The 20,888-nt window shown below is 40.8% G+C and overlaps 2 protein-coding genes across 8 annotated transcripts in view; both read left to right on the forward strand.

The window, feature by feature from the left end:
• sytl2a (synaptotagmin-like 2a) overlaps positions 1 to 5,024 on the forward strand; it is a 119,949-nt gene extending 114,925 nt beyond the window's left edge. For all 6 annotated transcript variants that reach the window (XM_061898012.1, XM_061898014.1, XM_061898017.1 and 3 more), the window contains one exon: positions 4,587 to 5,024. In XM_061898012.1, coding sequence (XP_061753996.1) covers positions 4,587 to 4,712 — 126 coding nt within the window. In that variant the 3' untranslated portion in view covers positions 4,713 to 5,024. The remainder of the gene's footprint in view (positions 1 to 4,586) is intronic.
• An 8,083-nt stretch (positions 5,025 to 13,107) lies between these two features.
• Positions 13,108 to 20,888, forward strand: part of LOC133551373 (HMG box transcription factor BBX) — a 91,915-nt gene continuing 84,134 nt past the window's right edge. Inside the window, exon 1 of one of the 2 annotated variants that reach the window (XM_061898022.1) lies at positions 13,108 to 13,189. The gene's annotated coding sequence lies outside the window, so the exon portion shown is untranslated. Of the gene's footprint in view, positions 13,190 to 19,444; positions 19,492 to 20,888 lie in introns of those variants that run through there. The other variant, XM_061898021.1, reaches the window with a different exon arrangement.

A 20,888-nucleotide genomic window follows, 5' to 3' on the forward strand; every position in this document is an offset into this window, starting at 1 on the left:
TTGTGTTAAACGCCAGGAGTTTTTTTTTGTTTGTTGATTCTTTGAAGACGTAAAAGTTCTAAAGATTTAAAAGCAATAGGTGCTGATTTCTGTGTGGAGTTTGCATGTCCTCCCCGTCAGTGGTCCCCAACCTTTTTGTAGCTGCGATTTTTTTCCCTTTTTTTTTTTGGCATCAAAAAGGGAGGTTTTTGGGGTTGGTGCACTCATTGTAAGTGTATCTTGTGTGTTTGTATGTTGATTTAATTAAAAAAAATTGAAAACAAATAAATTAAAAAAAATTTACAAAATTAATCAAATATTCTTCTGCGAGTGGTTGGGGACCACTGCTCCCCGTGACTGCGTGGGTTCCCTCCGGGTACTCCAGCTTCCTGCATGCCACTTCCAAAGGCAACACTAAATTGGCCCTAGTGTGTGAATGTTGTCTGTCTATCTGTGTTGGCCCTGCGACCTGTCCAGGGTGTAAACTGCCTTCCGCCCAATTGTAGCTGAGATAGGCACCAGCGCCCCCAAGCGACCACAAAGGGAACATGCGGTAAAAGATGAATGGATGGAAGGTGCTGATTTTGAGTGGTTGCACATTTAGTTTCATTGTTGATCGACCGTCTCTTTGTATCTTTATAAAATCTTGGCAAAAAGCTAACTAATGTGCACACAGCAGGGGCGTCGCGAGACAGATTTCACTGGGGCACGTGCCCCAGTGTTGATCTGCAGTGCCCCAGTAAAAATTTCACCAATAAAAAAAAACGCTTCAGAGTCTTAAGTCTACATAACATAGACAACAGCGCACATACTACTTAGTATGGTAATTGACTGCTACTGTATTCACTCCACAAAACAATGAGCACATGGCTAATTAATATGGTAATTTATTCACGTGTGGATCAAGACTTCTTGAGAGAGAGAGAGAGAGAGAGAGAGAGAGAGAGGATGAGAATCACTGCGTGACGAAGGTAACGTTAGCCAACCACAATTTGTTCATTACATTATTTTGATTTTGATTTGACTCAAACTGTAACTCCTAGATGGATTTAAGAAAGTTATTCGCCCGCAGCAGAGAAGAAGCAGCAGGAATGAGAGATGTAAGTCCTAACTAGCTAGGCAACATCATTGTCTTAAGTTGATGCTAAGTTGGCTAACATTATTCCTTGTATCAAGACAAACATATTCATTTGCTGTACGAGCTGTCGGGGGAATTTCCAATGAACATGAAACATAATGTTGGTTATTGTCTGCTGGTTCTGCATCAATGATGATTTGGAGTAAGCATGTGTGAGTTGAGTGCTTCTCAAATGGTTTATCTTCAGGAAGAAAAACATTTTTCCATGTCATCAAGTCGTGAGCCAAATTTTTAAATCATTCAAGTTTATTTCACAGAAAAATAGCAGAGTAGACTTGTCTTGTTAATCGGTGTGACTTTGACTAAAATACTCTTGTTTTGTCACCAGAAAAATGGCTACAGCTGAAGCATCTGGTTTTGTTTCCAGAAAAATAGTAACATTTCTGTATTTGTTTTCAGAAAGATGGCTGAAAATAACGGGTTTTGTTGCCCCATTTAGGTTTTTTTAAATATATTTCCATGTCTGTCCTGAGTCCTCCTCCAACTTGTTAGTCGGTTTGTCTTTTGCTAAAATACTCACTAATAGTCACTAGAAAAATGGCTAAAAATATCTGGTTTTGTTGCCACAATTTGATTTTTTTCTCCCTAAACTTTTTTTTTTCATGCACACATCTGACTGCGACTCACTGAAAATGACACACAATCCACTTTTATGTCACGACCCAGCAATTGGGAACCACTGGTCAACTGTATAACAGTTACTGTAATATTTCCATGTCTGTCCAGAGTGATTGACCACTTTGCAAAAATGAAAATGAGACGTTACAGTTTACTTCTCAGAAAATGATTCCCTGAACAGACACACAACAGTTGTTCATTTATTCTACTACTGTGGCTTTATTGTTTTGTGTATATTTTATAGTTGTGTGTATCTGAAATAAGATTAGCCACATTGCCATAAATGGAAATTAAATAATATAAAAGAACCCAGAGATGTAGGGGTGCTTTAGTTTTGGTTTTACTTTTGTAGATGTTAAATTTGCAGATGATTACTGCAATATATATTTCAAAAAGATTAATTTCTCTTCCTTTTTGCTTTTACCAGTAGCAGTTTAGAAGTCTGGAGTAAAAAAGTGCACAAGTAGGTCAAATGCATTAGTTAATTTCAGGTGGTTAATCAAAGATCCATACAACATAATCTGATATGATTTCATAGTTTAAAGCACTATTTATGTATTTTTTATGATAAATAAGTGCTAAAAAATGTTTTTGCTTGCGCGCTTTGCACGCTCACATCAATTATTTGTGCCCCAGGTGTGCCCCAGTACAGTATTAGGTCTACTGATGCCCCTGGCACACAGACAGAATTGGCAAGTTTGGTGAGAAGGCATTTCACAGAATGCTTCATTGCAGTCACCGTGGTATCATGCATCTTTAATATGTTATTTCGTATAGAGTTTAGTCGTCAAAGGGGTATCAATATTTGTGCAGTTAAATTATTTCTACATTCAGTGGCAATCTGGCACACTTATAAGTAAAACTCAGGGCCAGCATTGCTGACAGGAAATGGGACTGGACTGAGGCGCCATCTGTTGGATGGGGCACCAAATTGCAGGATCTACAAATGAAAGACTATATATATAATTTAAAAAAATACAAATGGATGTACAGTATAATGAAACACACTCCGTACATTTACCAGGGAAATTTTCTTTAAGATAAATAATGATTAACCTGACAGCATCTATTCAGACAGCAAGCAGCAGTAGATTTGCTCGTCAGATACAACTTGACATCTACATTAGGGGTCATTAACTAAAATTAAAATAAGTCCAAATACAGAACATTTCCTCATACATACTTTTACAAGAAAGTAAGTGTTCCTGGAGAAAGATAGGTACATGTACTTTACAGTAGATAGAAATGCTGGTATAAAGGTAAAATCTTTTTGAACTTTATAAAAGTAAATGAATGGGAGTAAAACATGTTTGATAACATTATCATACATGTGAATTATTCCCTTAATATGCGACCTATATTAACACTGACTCGAGGAGTTTTTAATCTTTTTGACTTTTCCAATGCAGAGAGGCCCGGTGCCCACTCAAATGTTAACACCGGCTTACTCTTGATTTTAATAATATTCAATAATTATATCTAACCGACTTACAGTTTACAACCTTATCAAATGATACAAAACCATTTGTTGATAACAAAGATTATTATCAAGGCTTAATTAGGGTTACCGTATTTCCTTGAATTATCGCGGGTGCGGTAATTCATTTAAAACCTCTTCTCACTCCTGCGCTTACCAAAGGCATGCAGTAAAAATTGAGTGTGATGTAAGCTTGGACCTTAAATCCTACTGAATAGCTCTTAATCTTCTTCCCTTTATGCGATTTCAAATTACCGGTATTGAAATCAGCCTCCTCCATTTTGAAAATGACGACAGGGGAAGTGTCACTCGTGACGTCACGAGTTTGACCAGGCGGTAATACTAAGCATGTGCTAATTATTTTTGGGGGCGGTATAGCTCGGTTGGTAGAGCGGCCGTGCCAGCAACTTGAGGGTTGCAGGTTCAATCCCCGCTTCCGCCATCCTAGTCACTGCTGTTGTGTCCTTGGGCAAGACACTTTACCCACCTGCTCCCAGTGCCACCCACACTGGTTTAAAAGTAAAAATTAGATATTGGGTTTCACTATGTAAAGCGATTTGAGTCACTAGAGAAAAACCGCTATATAAATATAATTCACTTCAAGCGAGTTTGACCCTGCAGTAATTCAAGGCAGGCGCATACTATATGCCCCGCGGCAATTCAAGGAAATACGGTAATTACAAAAATAAGTATAATCAAATATATTGCAAGTGAAGGGATTCATAAACAAATACAAAATAAATGTAGATACAATTACGCAGTTCTAAAATAAATATGTTCTCACTAAACTAATAACAATAAAAAAATAACACATGTTTCTTGAATAAACCTTTAATCAAATAAAACTGCAAATGAAAGTACAGCTTCACCACTTAAGCCATATTTGTTGCACTTAAACTTCTTTATGGTTGAAATAGGGGGTTAAATCCCCAAAATGATTCTCAGGCGTGGCCACCGCTGCTGCTCTCTGCTCCCCTCACCTCCCAGGGTGTGATCAAGGGTGATGGGTCAAATGCAGAGGCTAATTTCACAACGCCTAGTGTGTGTGACAATCATTGGTACTTTAACTTTAACTTTAACTTTAGTTCCAGACTTCTTCTGTTTGTTTGATATTGCCATTACCGCCACAAGTGGTAGAAAAGTGTATTGCAACTAAGAACCGCTGCAGCCCATCAGTACCAAAGCTGAGAAACAGATATTTTTGGGGGCCCCTAGGGTGTGCTGGGGGCCCAACAAAATGGTTTAGAAACACAGGATTACAACATTTGAATGTAAAGTTTAAAATAACCTAAAATGGCATCAGTTCCTAATTTCACCACACGTCACTGATCATAAATGCAGTCACATAAATAAGTTGTGTTGTTTTCTGTGCAGGGAAAAGTTATGGAATTGATGTGGCTTGGATGGACTCCACGATGGGAGAAGCTAATTTATGGAAGAAGATGTTGGAGTCGGGTGGTCAATGGGTGGAAGATATTTTACCACTGCGCATGCTTGTGACCACGAAATGATGCTCAGAATTATCATCGCGACAGAATGTTTTGATAACCGCAAATAACATCACAATTTTAATGGTCCATTACACACCGTATGAAAAATATGTTAATTGTTTTGTTTTTCATGTCCTTGTATATGCTTAATATACGTAAGTATGCAAATGTTTGTTATCGAAAAGGGGTAGGATTAAACAAACCCTGCTTCTTCCGACAGGACTACTATCAAGAAGTGTTGAATTCTGTAAATGTAACCATGTGATGTTCCTTTATGTAACTTTTTAAGCATGACTAAAACAAATAAACCAAACCATACAAATTGGTGTCCGCTGGTTAAAAAAAAACAACACATAAACACTTAATTATATATATATATATATATATATATATATATATATATATATATATATATATATATATATATATATATATATATATATATACATACTCCCCTGAAGAGCAGGGAAACCTGTGAAACAAGCTTGTCGGGATGACATAGCCACTGTGTTTTTTCCTGACCTAACGAATACACACACACACAAACACATACACATACACACACACATATATATATATATATATATATATATATATATATTTATATATATTGACACATGTGGTTAATAAAAACAATTATTAGGTTACTATATATAAATGAAGATTTATCACAGTGTTTGTTTTGACCGCCGGAAGGTGGCGCTGTTTGCACAGGCACTTATCACGTCACACTGCAGTGTGATGATAAAACAATGTGGTCTGCATGCGCCCTTCAGAAGAAACTCAGACAGAACTTAAGATAAAACTGAAGTAATCAGTTAGTATTGCAGCGGCAAACTTTATTATCATCAGTGCACAGTAAGTTTAATCCATGCAAAGCATGAATAAGATCTACAGCAGTCTCAATGGGAGGTCCTCAATTCTGCCCATGAAACCCAATAAAAAAAAATTGAAAAAGTGCCAACAGTACTCCATTTAAATGTCATGACTTGAATATAAACCAAGGATTAGTGATATTGTTATTATAAGCGCTAAAGAAGACAAATTAGTTATAACGGCGCCGTGATCACTAGCTTGTCTATGTTGACATCATCGTATAGTGAGCTGTTTCCTTGCCCCGGTGATCATGAAAGTTTACTCTAAATCATAAATAATGCCGCTTACTTTGATAGTATAAGGATGAGGATGTATTCCGACAAGTTGGTACACTTTGTCAGCCGACAAACACAGAATGAATAGACCGACACAAGAAGACGCTTGGTTCCACCACCCTTGTCTTTGCAAGAATTGTCATTCTTGTCATTTTACATCTAAACAGGAATATAACAATATTCTATCAGTCAGCATCCTAACGACAGCAGACATTGTACAGTAAGTGATGTTTTAGTATGTTTGTTGGCTCTCATGGAGTCTGCATTGAGTAATAATCAGTAATGTCAGTATTGTAATGTGCCGCTTATGCTTAAAATTAGCAAAATACAGAAATATTACATTGTTTTATAAATGTGCCCGTTACTATATTAAATATCTGCTTACATTATGGATATATAACCTTCATGGAGGTGTTTGAATGTTTTTAAGGGCTTTCTGGGCAGAATACCATGAATTGATAAACGTGGAACCCGACTTAAACAAGTTGAAAAACTTATTCGGGTGTTACCATTTAGTGATCAATTGTACGGAATATGTACTGTACTGTGCAATCTACTAATACAAGTTTCAATCAATCAAATAGAGCAACTTCCAAAGGCTCCAATGTAAGCGGACTTTTGACTCCATTTGTTTCCTAGTAAGTTCTTGTTGTACATAAGCATTGTGTATAACAGGCAAAATTCCCCAAAAAACTGCAGCTCCCCTTTAAAGGCCTACTGAAACCCACTACTACCGACCACGGAGTCTGATAGTTTATATATCAATGATGAAATATTAACATTTCAACACAAGCCAATACGGCCGGTTTAGTTTACTAAATTACAGTTTTAAATTTCCCGCCGAGTTTCTTGTACAAAACGTCGCGGAATGATGACGCGTATGATGACGCGTGCTTGTGACGTTATTGGTTGCAGGGGACATATTAGCCCAGCACCACTTACGGCTAAAAGTCGTCTCTTTTCATCGCATAACTACACAGTAATTTGGACATCTGTGTTGCTGAATCTTTTGCAATTTGTTCAATTAATAATGGAGACTATGAAGAACAATGCTGTTGGTGGAAAGCGGTGTATTGCAGCTGCCTTTAGCACCGAGACACAGCCAGTGTTTCTTTGTTTGTTGTGAAGCTTTAACACAGAGCGGTCAAACGAACATGTTTCTTTACATCAACCTGCAAGTTTTTGGATGGGAAAATTGTGATATTAAGTCGGCTCTTACCGGAGACATCAGTGGATTACTGGACCTCCTCCTGCAGCAGCTGTCAAAAAAGGCAGCTGTGAGCTTTGCTCCTCCATGGCTTTCATCAAAAACACTGGCGTTCACGGCAGCCATCCGACTTTGAGGTATGACTTTACAATCGCACTAAAACACTATTAAAACAATAGGCAGAGAAGGGATCTTCCAGAATTATCCTAGTAAATGTGTTTAATTACATCTGAAACGCTCACATTGCTGCCGCCCGGAGACGTCGCTTGTTTTATTTTTATTTTATCTTTTTTTTTTTTTTTTGTGCTTCACTCTAACTTTCCTCCTCTCTGAGCTGCAACCTTATCGTGGTAGAGGAGTTTGCGTGTCCCAATGATCCTAGGAGCTATGTTGTCCGGGGGCATAAAGCCCCCTGGTAGGGTCTCCCAAGGCAAACAGCTTCTAGGTGAGGGATCAGACAAAGAGCAGCTCGAAGACCTTTATGAAGATGAAAAACCATGGACCCAGATTTCCCTCGCCCGGACGCGGGTCACCGGGGCCCCCCTCTGGAGCCAGGCCCAGAGGTGGGGCACGATGGCGAGCGCCTGGTGGCCGGGCCTGTTCCCATGGGGCCCGGCCGGGCACAGCCCGAAGAGGCAACGTGGGTCACCCCTCCAATGGGCTCACCACCCATAGCAGGGGCCATAGAGGTCGGGTGCATTGTGAGCTGGGCGACAGCCGAAGGCAGGGCACTTGGCGGTCCGATCCTCGGCTACAGAAGCTAGCTCTTGGGACGTGGAACGTCACGTCACTGGGGGGGAAGGAGCCTGAGCTAGTGCGCGAAGTCGAGAAATTCCGGCTGGATATAGTTGGACTCACTTCGACGCACAGCAAGGGCTCTGGAACCACTTCTCTCGAGAGGGATTGGACCCTCTTCCACTCTGGCGTTGCCGGCAGTGAGAGGCGACGGGCTGGGGTGGCAATTCTTGTTTCCCCCCGGCTCAAAGCCTGTACGTTGGAGTTCAACCCGGTGGACGAAAGGGTAGCCTCCCTCCGCCTTCGGGTGGGGGGACGGGTCCTGACTGTTGTTTGTGCTTATGCACCAAACAGCAGTTCAGAGTACCCACCCTTTTTGGGAACACTCGAGGGAGTACTGGAAAGTGCTCCCCCGGGTGATTCCCTTGTCCTACTGGGAGACTTCAACGCTCACGTTGGCAACGACAGTGAAACCTGGAGAGGCGTGATTGGGAAGAATGGCCGCCCGGATCTGAACCCGAGTGGTGTTTTGTTATTGGACTTTTGTGCTCGTCACAGTTTGTCGATAACAAACACCATGTTCAAACATAAGGATGTCCATATGTGCACTTGGCACCAGGATACCCTAGGCCGCAGTTCCATGATCGACTTTGTAGCTGTGTCATCGGATTTGCGGCCTCATGTTTTGGACACTCGGGTGAAGAGAGGGGCGGAGCTTTCTACCGATCACCACCTGGTGGTGAGTTGGCTGCGATGGTGGGGGAGGATGCCGGACAGACCTGGGAGGCCCAAACGCATTGTGAGGGTCTGCTGGGAACGTCTGGCAGAGTCTCCTGTCAGACAAAGTTTCAATTCCCACCTCCGGAAGAACTTTGAACATGTAACGAGGGAGGTGCTGGACATTGAGTCCGAGTGGACCATGTTCCGCACCTCTATTGTCGAGGCGGCAGATCGGAGCTGTGGCCGCAAGGTAGTTGGTGCCTGTCGGGGCGGCAATCCTAAAACCCCTTGGTGGACACCAGCGGTGAGGGATGCCGTCAAGCTGAAGAAGGCGTCCTATCGGGTCCTTTTGGCTCATAGGACTCCGGAGGCAGTGGACAGGTACCGACAGGCCAAGCGGTGTGCAGCTTCAGCGGTCGCGGAGGCAAAAACTCGGACATGGGAAGAGTTCGGGGAAGCCATGGAAAACGACTTCCGGACGGCTTCGAAGCGATTCTGGACCACCGTCCGCCGCCTCAGGAAGGGGAAGCAGTGCACTATCAACACCGTGTATGGTGCGGATGGTGTTCTGCTGACCTCGACTGCGGATGTTGTGGATAGGTGGAAGGAATACTTCGAAGACCTCCTCAATCCCACCAACACGTCTTCCTATGAGGAAGCAGTGCCTGGGGAATCTGTGGTGGACTCTCCTATTTCTGGGGCTGAGGTCGCTGAGGTAGTTAAAAAGCTCCTCGGTGGCAAGGCCCCAGGGGTGGACGAGATCCGCCCGGAGTTCCTTAAGGCTCTGGATGCTGTGGGGCTGTCTTGGTTGACAAGACTTTGCAGCATCGCGTGGACATCGGGGGCGGTACCTCTGGATTGGCAGACCGGGGTGGTGGTTCCTCTCTTTAAGAAGGGGGACCGGAGGGTGTGTTCCAACTATCGTGGGATCACACTCCTCAGCCTTCCCGGTAAGGTTTATTCAGGTGTACTGGAGAGGAGGCTACGTCGGATAGTCGAACCTCGGATTCAGGAGGAACAGTGTGGTTTTCGTCCTGGTCGTGGAACTGTGGACCAGCTCTATACTCTCGGCAGGGTTCTTGAGGGTGCATGGGAGTTTGCCCAACCAGTCTACATGTGCTTTGTGGACTTGGAGAAGGCATTCGACCGTGTCCCTCGGGAAGTCCTGTGGGGAGTGCTCAGAGAGTATGGGGTATCGGACTGTCTTATTGTGGCGGTCCGTTCCCTGTACGATCAGTGCCAGAGCTTGGTTCGCATTGCCGGCAGTAAGTCGAACACATTTCCAGTGAGGGTTGGACTCCGCCAAGGCTGTCCTTTGTCACCGATTCTGTTCATAACTTTTATGGACAGAATTTCTAGGCGCAGTCAAGGCGTTGAGGGGTTCCGGTTTGGTAACCGCAGGATTAGGTCTCTGCTTTTTGCAGATGATGTGGTCCTGATGGCTTCATCTGACCGGGATCTTCAGCTCTCGATGGATCGGTTCGCAGCCGAGTGTGAAGCGACCGGAATGAGAATCAGCACCTCCAAATCCGAGTCCATGGTTCTCGCCCGGAAAAGGGTGGAGTGCCATCTCCGGGTTGGGGAGGAGACCCTGCCCCAAGTGGAGGAATTCAAGTACCTAAGAGTCTTGTTCACGAGTGAGGGAAGAGTGGATCGTGAGATCGACAGGCGGATCGGTGCGGCGTCTTCAGTAATGCGGACGTTGTACCGATCCGTTGTGGTGAAGAAGGAGCTGAGCCGGAAGGCAAAGCTCTCAATTTACCGGTCGATCTACGTTCCCATCCTCACCTATGGTCATGAGCTTTGGGTCATGACCGAAAGGATAAGATCACGGGTACAAGCGGCCGAAATGAGTTTCCTCCGCCGTGTGGCGGGGCTCTCCCTTAGAGATAGGGTGAGAAGCTCTGCCATCCGGGAGGAACTCAAAGTAAAGCCGCTGCTCCTCCACATCGAGAGGAGCCAGATGAGGTGGTTCGGGCATCTGGTCAGGATGCCACCCGAACGCCTCCCTAGGGAGGTGTTTAGGGCACGTCCAACCGGTAGGAGGCCACGGGGAAGACCCAGGACACGTTGGGAAGACTATGTCTCCCGGCTGGCCTGGGAACGCCTCGGGATCCCCCGGGAAGAGCTAGACGAAGTGGCTGGGGAGAGGGAAGTCTGGGTTTCCCTGCTTAGGCTGTTGCCCCCGCGACCCGACCTCGGATAAGCGGAAGATGATGGATGGATGGATGGACTCTAACTTTCGTTATCCACAAATCTTTCATCCTCTCTCAAATTAATGGGGAAATCGTCGCTTTCTCGGTCTGAATAGCTCTTGCTGCTCCAGGCTATCATTATAAACAATGTGAGGATGTGGTTAGCACTCACATCGGTGACGTCACGCGCACATCGTCTGCTACTTCTGGTATAGGCAAGGCTTTTTTATTAGCGACCAAAAGTGGCAAACTTTATCGTCGATGTTCTCTACTAAATCATTTCAGCAAAAATATGGCAATATCGCGAAATAATCAAGTATGACACATAGAATGGACCTGCTATCCCCGTTTAAATAAGAAAATCTCATTTCAGTAGGCCTTTAAACAAAACATGAACATGCATGAATGCCACATTGGCAGCAAACCAAGAACAACAAACAATGCTGGCTGAGTTTATCTGCTTTCAGCACAGATAACTTAAACAATGCCTTTTCTAAATGGACGGCCAGCGCATGAAGGACACTTACTTATTTGTGAAGACTTAGTGCTGCTAAATGCCTTCCGTGTCGCCAACTGCTGTACAACAAACTACAGGTAGTTTGTACAAAAAAAGAGCTGCCATCCAAAAAAATAAATAAACTTGTCCGTCAAAGCAACTGGTTGAACTGAGGAAAAGTAAATGCAGATGTAAATGGTGCACTACTTAAAGTTGTTTATGGACATATTTATCACATTGTCAATTAATATACTGTACATCTTTACATAGTTTGCTATATTATTGCAAAAAACTTTCAAAATGTGCACCTAATTCTTACTATAATTACCGTCACCAAGTTTGGAGTTAACCAATGAATAGAAGAATAGAATAGAATAGAATAGAATGGACTTTATTGTCATTATATTTGCATATAACGAGATTAAGGACTCCAACTTAAGGTGCGGTAGTGGGAACAAATATGAGGTAAAAATAAATAACACAAGAGGTATAAAAGAAAACCTAATAATTGAAATAAACAAATTACTATCCAATAAAAATAATAAGCAATCCTGTACAATATACAAAACACTATTGAAATACAAAATACTGTACAATATACAGAACAAGACAAGAGTACCGGAGTAATAAATAACAATAAGTGTCGGACGTATTGCACTCGAAGGGTAGTATTGCACAGTAGGGTATTAGGGTAGAATATTGTATGGGGTGAATTATTATTATTATAAGTTAGAGTTCAAGATGGTGACAGTTCTGGGAAATAAGCTGTCTCTGAGCCTGTTTTTTCTGGCTATGATGCACCTGTAGCGCCTGCCAGAAGGTAGCAAGTTCGAACAGGTGGAAGCCAGGGTGTGTGCTGTCCTTTGTGATGCTTTTTGCTTTGTTGAGGCAACGGGAGTTATGTAAATCCTTCAGGGAGGGCAGGGGGCAGCCGATAATTTTTTGTGCTGACTTTATGACCCTCTGAATTGGCTGTTTGTCTGCTTCAGTGCAGCTGGCGTACCACCCTGTTATGCAGTATGTTAGCAGACTCTCGACAGCCGAGCGATAGATGGTCACCATCTCTCCAGTCTGTTCTTCCTCAGCACCCTCAGGAAGTGGAGTCTCCGCTGGGCCTTCCGGATGACCACAGTTGTATTTTGGGTCCAGGACAGGTAAGCAGATATGAGGGTTTTTGTGGTGTTCAGTGCCAGATTATTCACTGAACACCACGCGGATAGTTTCAGGACCTCATCTCTGTATGCAGACTCATCCCCCCTGTAACGGGACCCCCTAGCGTTGTGTCATCGGCGAATTTGATAATTGTGTTCTCCGGGTTACTTGACTGCAAGTCAATGACTTGCAGCTCAGTAAAAACCTTTAAAAAATGTGTTTCTGTATGACATTCTAACTACCAAATTTCTTTTGCATCCAAATATTGGTGTATTGATGTATTTTCTTAAGCATTTTTTTATTCATGCACGCAAATAACCTTTGATTAATCATGATTAATTCAAATGTGTGTGTGTGTGTGTGTGTGTGTGTGTGTGTGTGTGTGTGTGTGTGTGTGTGTGTGTGTGTGTGTGTGTGTGTGTGTGTGTGTGTGTGTGTGGGTGTGTGTTGTGGCCTAAAAAAAAGAAAAATAATCCAAATGATTTAATTATTTAGTACCCAAAAATCACTGGAGAAAATAAATCAATAGTAACGAAAGATCAGCTCCAGGAAAACCGGGTCAAAAGTCTGTCCTTCACCTTAGGAAATACAAAAATCAGGAATTACAAGGGGTTCAGGGCAAAGGGCAGAGTAAGTGAGTTAGGGGCAAGATTCCACCGCAGGCAGCGGACGAACTGGCACCGGCTGAGTGGAGATCCAGGGTTTAAGTCTGATAGTTGATTAGCAACAGGTGGGCTTGGATGACTGGCAGCACACCTGGGACTAATGACAGGGTAGCAGACTTACAGACACAAGAGGAGATGGGAGTAGGAAAACAAGAATAAAAAAAAAGTAGGTGAACTGCCCTCATGACATAGTGTGTGTTTGTCAATTTGGAATAATCTTGATTAATCACAGGTTGTTACTCGCTTGCATATTAAACTTTTTGTTTTTTAATACAGCCTGATATTTTGACACAAATGCCATTTTTTTGCCATCATGTCACACATGAATGTAGGATGTGTTGTTTGAAAGCACTACATTAATTTGCTCACAACTTGCTAACAGTTTTATTCAAAGTCCAGTCAGGGAGTATTTTGAAGTGAAATTTGCCAGCGAGCTCAACAGTCGGCGTCTCTTCATTTATCTTTGCCCTGACTTATGGATTAGGTTGATCAATAACAGAATAACAACACGCACCTTTCAGGTAACAATCCAAGGTAAAATAAATGGTGTGAATAATCTGCATGTACAGTGGGGCAAAAAAGAGACAGAATGTGAAAAAAAAATCCAGGAATTCACACTGTAGGAATTTTAAAGAATTTATTCATAAATTATGGTGGAAAATAAATATTTGGTCAACCATTCAAAGCTCTCACTGATGGAAGGAGGTTTTGGCTCAAAATCTCACGATACATGGCCCCATTTATTATTTCCTTAACACGGATCAATCGTCCTGTCGCCTTAGCAGAAAAACAGCCCCAAAGCATGATGTTTCCACCCCCATGCTTCACAGTAGGTATGGTGTCCTCGGGATGCAACTCAGTATTCTTCTTCCTCCAAACACGACGAGTTGAGTTTATACCAAAATGGATACATGGATGATACAGCAGAGGATTGGAAGAATGTCATGTGGTCAGATGAAACCAAAATAGAACTTTTTGGTATAAACTCAACGTGTCGTGTTTGGGGGAAGAAGAATACTGATTTGCATCCCAAGAACACCATACCTACTGTGAAGCATGGGGGTGGAAACATCATGCTTTGGGGCTGTTTTTCTTCTAAGGGGACAGGACGATTGATCCGTGTTAAGGAAAGAATGAATGGGGACATGTATCGTGAGATTTTGGGGCAAAACCTCCTTCCATCAGTGAAAGCTTTGAATGGTTGACCAAATACTTATTTTCCACCATAATTTACAAATAAATTCTTTAAAATTCCTACCGTGTGAATTCCTGGATTTTTTTTTCATATTCTGTCTCTCACAGTTGAAGTGTACATATGATGAAAATTACAGACCTCTGTCATCATTTTAAGTGGGAGAACTTGCACAATCGGTGGCTGACTAAATACATTTTTGCCCCACTGTATACTCAACAAACCAGCTAAATATAGCCCGAATGATGAAAAAGAGAGGACCTAAAATAGGACATAAAGGAACAACTAAAGAATAATAATAACAAAATTATAATAGGGAGTAGCTGAGATAGGCTCCAGCACCCCCACCCCCGCAAATCCGAAAAGGAATAAGCCGTAGATGGATGGATGGATGGATGCACAATAATAACAGCAGCTGAAAATTATCAAGCTATGAGAAGAAATAATAAGGTCACATCGATAATGTCAAATCGACCGATAAAATTAGCCGATTATATCAAAGGCTTATCATCCTCAGTTGTAACCTGTGCTGCTGCTGGGTCTTCAACCCCTCCTTACGGTATGGTTGCATATTTGTTATAGGCCTATGTGTATATATTTGTGGGACAGCACACGTGACTTGTTGTGTACAGAGAAAAGCAGCAGGCAGCTTTTTTGGGCGAAATTTGCTGGAAAGGGAGCGCCAAATTGCAGAATGTACAAATAAAATAATTGAATAAAATGTATAATTACGTAAAAACAAATGAATGCATATTGAAACACACCCCACACTCAAAGTTTATGTTATGATAAATAAAAATAAAACCTCAATACTGTATTTAAAGTCTTTAGATCTGGGCCTCATGAACGGAGAGTTGCGTGGCTTTCCCATTAAGTACTGTATGGACATACGATCAAATCCAGAAAATGGCGTACAGCAGTAAAAATTCTGACATATTAAAGTGTTCGCATGCACAAATCCAAGCACATTTTTTTGTTACATCGCAATCTACTTGGAATACTTTGTAGACTTGTGCGTGGTTTGGCATGCCCAGACCATGCTCCCTTATACATATGCAAACTATATCACAGTCACGGCACGGTCTGACCAATCACAAGGCAGTAGGCAGAGGTGGGTAGTAACGCGCTACATTTACTCCGTTACATTTACTTGAGTAACTTTTGGGATAAATTGTACTTCTATGAGTAGTTTTTATGCAACATACTTTTACTTTTACTTGAGTATATTTATAGAGAAGAAACGCTACTTTTACTCCGTTCCATTTATCTACATTCAGCTCGCTACTCGCTACTTTTTTTTATCGATCTGTCAATGTTTGTTTTGGTTAATGACAGAGCTTCAAAGTAGAATCTACGCATGCCTGCGTTTCACCAATCACATGCAGTCACTGGTGACGTTGGACCAATCAAACAGAGCCAGGCGGTCACATGACCCGACTTAAACAAGTTGAAAAACTTATTGGGGTGTTACCATTAAGTGGTCAATTGTACGGAATATGTACTGTACTGTGCAATCTACTAATAAAAGTTTCAATCACTCAATCAAGAGTGTAAAGGAAAAAAGACATTTTTTATTTCAACCGTACTTCCCGTCAAAAGCCTAAAGACTGATCGCACAGTTCCTGTCTTCACAATAAAAGTGCCGCTGCATCGCGCCTGCGCTAACAAAATAAGAGTCTCCGAAAAGCCAGAGTAAACAAACTAGCAAGATACGACAGAAAAGAGGAACTTTTTTTCCCCCTCCATTTGAAAACGTGGACCTCTGATTCCAATCAATGCAAGTCATCAGAATCAGGTAATACACCAACTTATAGTCTTGTCTTCATGAAATATAGGAATCTATGTGTTAAACATGCATGTCTATTCATTAAAACACCTTAACGTGTCAACAAAAACGGCAAAATAAATAAATATAAATTATATACTGTATATATAAATGTATGTATATATATATGTATATATATATATATATATATGTATATGCATACACATATAGATATATATATGATATGTGTGTGTATATATGATATGTGTGTGTATAAATGATATGTGTGTGTATGTATATGTATATATGAGGTAGATCACCTCGACTTGGTCATTTATTAAGTAATTGATAAACGTTGGAAAACTTATTGGGGTGTTACCATTTAGTGGTCAATTGTACGGAATATGTACTGTACTGTACAATCTACTAATACAAGTTTCAATCACTCAATCAATCAATCAATCAAATCAATGAATGCCTACTGAGCCTATGGTGCTGTTAAGTTATTGTGGCTCAATGTGCCATATTTTATTTTATTTTAATGTTCTATTATTTAATATATATTATTGTTTTAGTTGCTTAAGAGATATTCCTGGCTCTAAATTTGCTCGTTGCTATTTTTATGTTTTTGTGCATTATTTGTTGCTGTAATCAGGTTACTCATCAGTTACTCAGTACTTGAGTAGTTTTTTTCACAACGTACTTTTTACTTTTACTCAAGTAAATATTTGGGTGACTACTCCTTACTTTTACTTGAGTAATAAATCCCTAAAGTAACAGTACTCTTACTTGAGTACAATTTCTTGCTACTCTACCCACCTCTGGCAGTAGGAGGTGCTTTTTGTTCGTGTTTTAGCATAGCAATTGTCAACCTGACATCACTGTGTCTCCTGACTACAAGAGGAAATAGAAAAAAAGATTGTACATTTTCGCACTTTTTCACATGAACTGTTCCCCAACATCACTTGTGTGTGTAGCCAAAGTATCCACAGCCTGTAGAAATGTGTGTGCGGTAGCTATTAAGTGTGCATGAGGCAACGCACGTTTCCACGTCAACATCAGTTTTGATACATCTCACCTTTGCCTTGTGCATACGCAAGCTTGATACGTGAGGTAACGTGGTGCAAGCCAGAGAAAAATTCCAGAGGCACTTTTTCTTTGCAACGGCTTCGTCTGGAGGAATCTAGTTCCTACTAAACCTTCGTCAAGGGCTCCTTTTTTACGCACCAGAACTTCCGGCCTTCACAATAATAACGCTCTAAATCACATCCGGTCCAACTGTGCAAACTAATTAATGATCTCCAAAAACAGTCGGCGTATATGTACATGAATGATTGCTCTGCTGCTTCCTTGCTTCCCTGCTCCCTGTAAGTTTATCATAGATCATAAATTATGCATCTCACCTGGACAAAAGAATCCTGAGCAAGTATTTCAATAGGTTGGGACACTTTGACAGCCATTTAGGAACTGGTACTGGCAAGAACGACACAAAATGCACTTGTCTTCTTCACGAAAATTATGAGACATTTTTCATCTGAATGGGAATATGTAAACATCCTAACAGTCAGCATCCTAATGACAGCAGACATCGCACAGTAAGAGATGTTTCATTATTTTTGTTGGCTCTCATAAAGTCTGCAGTGAGTATTAATCTGTGATGAACAAAAAAAAAAGAGAATGTTGTGATGTGTTTTTATAATTAATGCGCCGTGTATGATCAAAATATATAAATATTAAATGTTATTATAAATGTGCATTTTACTATTATTACACACACACACACACACACACACACACATATATATATATATATATATATTTATATGTATGTATGTTCATCATGTATATAAAACCTTAAAGGCCTACTGAAACCCACTACTACCCACCACGCAGTCTGATAGTTTATATATCAATGATGAAATATTAACATTGCAACACATGCCAATACGGCCTTTTTAAGTTTACTAAATTACAATTTTAAATTTCCCTGGAGTTTCGTCCTGTAAACGTTGTGTAATGATGACGTGTACGCAAGACGTCACGGGTTTTAAGGAAGTATGAGCACACACACAGGTAAAAGTCGTCTGCTTAAACGGCATAATTACACAGTATTTTGGAGATCTGTGTTGCTGAATCTTTTGCAATTTGTTCAATCAATATTGGAGAAGTCACAGTAGAAAGATGGAGTTGGGAAGCTTTAGCCTTTAGCCACACAAACACACGGTGATTCCTTGTTTAAAATTACTGGAGGTGAAAATTTACTCTGGATCAGAGCGCGGTCAAGAGAACATGGATCCTGACCACATGTCAACTGGCAGGTTTCGGTGAGAAAATTGTGGTCAAAAAGTCAGTTTTTACCAAAGAAAAGCTGAGCTTGTGTCGTCCATAGCTGCTGTCGACTCCCCTGAGACACTGCGCGTCAAGACACCCGTGGAGACACCCTTCCGACTATCAGGTACTATTTAACTCACTAAAACACTAGCAACACAATAGAAAGATAAGGGATTTCCCAGAATTATCCTAGTAAATGTGTCTAAAAACATCGGAATCCGTCCCAATCGCGTTTTTTATTTTTTATTTTTATTTTTTTCTAGTCCGTCGCCATCAATATCCTCAAACACGAATCTTTCATCCTCGCTCAAATTAATGGGGAAATTGTCGTTTTCTTGGTCTGAATAGCACTTTTTGTTGGAGGCTCCCATTATAAACAATGTGAATATGTGAGGAGCCATCAAACATGTGACGTCATCGTCTGCGACTTCCGGTAGAGGCAGGGCTTTTCTGTTAGCACCGAAAGTTGCAAACTTTATTGTGGATGTTCTCTACTAAATCCTTTCAGCAAAAATATGGCAATATCACGAAATGATCAAGTATGACACATAAAATGGACCTGCTATCCCCGTTTAAATAAGAAAATCTCATTTCAGTAGGCCTTTAACATAGATGTTTGGATGCTTTTTCAGTAGCTTGATGGGCATAATTTAATGGCTCCCATAGAATTCATTGTAAGCAAACTTTTGATTGAATTTATTTAATACTCAGAATGCATTAAAAAATAAATCCTCGTGTTTTTCATAATGATTGTGAATGATAGGCACAATTTAAAAATTAAAATGTAGTTCCCCTTTAAGGTTTAAGATAAACTCTGTAAATATATGTAATTTAGTAACAGACACATTAATAATAATATTTAATATTTACATATTTTGATAATTTTGAGCACACTCGCCACATTAATTGAAAAAAACGCATCACAACGTTTTCTCATTATTACCCACTGCAGACTTCATGAGAGCCAACAAACATGATAAAACATCACTTACTGTACAGCGTCTGCTGTCATTAGGATGCCAACTGAATATTGTTATATTCCCATATCGGATGCAAAATTACTCCTTATCCTTGCAAAAAATAGGGGGGTGAAAACAAGCGTCTTTTAATGTCTTTCGTTTCATTTCCAGGTCTAAATTGGCAGTCAAAGTGAATACGTCCTGGTTCTTCTTCTGTCAAGGTGAGAGGCCTTATTTAGGATTTACAATAAACCTTTCACGCTGCTGATTCGGATCCGATTAGGCATGAGTGAGATCGGCAGATATCGATACCAATCACATGTATTAATTGTAAATTGTTTAATTTATGTATATTGAGTACAGTTGACAGTTTAACAATACAGCACAATATTTATACTACCGGTAGTTCTTAATTTTTTTTTTTTAAATTAAATGCAATTGTTTGAGCAAAACAAAGTTACTAGTACACAAAAAGTAAACAAAAGCAAAAAACTACTATCTACAACTCATTGAAATATTTTTTTCCCTCAAAGTCTTTCTGTGTACAGGGAACTATTGAAAATATTTTGAGAAAATAACATATCAATCTTACTGTAGTATCAATCATATACTGATACTATGACAATGCTGACACACCAACAGTTATTGTCATATTATCCACGCTCTAGACTCTTGTTTTAATCTACTTGCTAATCTCCTGTTAATTTTTTACCAACTGTAATCTTTTAGTACTAGACATAGGGAGACCCAAAAATAATACGTTACAGTAATCGAGACGAGACGTAACAAACGCATGAATAATGATCTCAGCGTCGGTGTTGGACAAAATGGAACGAATGTTAGTGATATCACGGAGATGAAAGAAGGCCGTTTTGGTAACACTCAATGTGTGACTCAAATGAGAGAGATGGGTCGAAGATAATACCGATATTCTTTACCGAGTAGCTTTGTGTAATGGTTTGGTTGTCAAATGCTAAGGTGGTTTTATTAAATAATTACCAGTGTCTAGCAGGACCGTTAATCAACATTTCCGTTTACTTAGCGTTGACTTGCAAAATGTTAGTGGACATCCATTGTTTAAGTTTATTTAGACACGTTTCCAGGTGACTACAATCTGCCGTGTTGGTCAGCTTTTGGGGCAGGTAGAGTTGGGTGTCATCAGCATAACAGTGAAAGCTAACACTGTATTTGCGTATGATCTATGATGTCACCTAGCGGCAGCATGTAGATGCTGAAGAGTGCAGGGCCAAAAACCGAACCCTGTGGATTTCCGCACGTTACCTTAACATACTCTGATGTCACATTGTTATGGGAAATGCACTGCATCCTGTCAGTAAGAAAGGAGTTAAACCACGAAAGGGCTAAGTCTGACATACCAACGTGTTTTGATACGTTCTATTAAAATGTTATGATCGACGGTATTGAAAGCTGCGCTAAGATCGAGGAGCAGCAACATCGATGATGCATCAGCATCCATAGTTAGCAATATACCATTGGTCATTTTTGCGAGGGCTGTCTCTGTAAAGTGATTTGCCCTGAAACCGGACTTAAAGGGTTCACAGAGATTGTTGGACGCTAAGTGTTCATTTAGCTGCTGTGCAACAATTTTTTCGAAGAT

This window comes from Nerophis ophidion, linkage group LG04 (genome assembly GCF_033978795.1).
Source record: "Nerophis ophidion isolate RoL-2023_Sa linkage group LG04, RoL_Noph_v1.0, whole genome shotgun sequence".
Taxonomy (NCBI): Eukaryota; Metazoa; Chordata; class Actinopteri; order Syngnathiformes; family Syngnathidae; genus Nerophis; species Nerophis ophidion.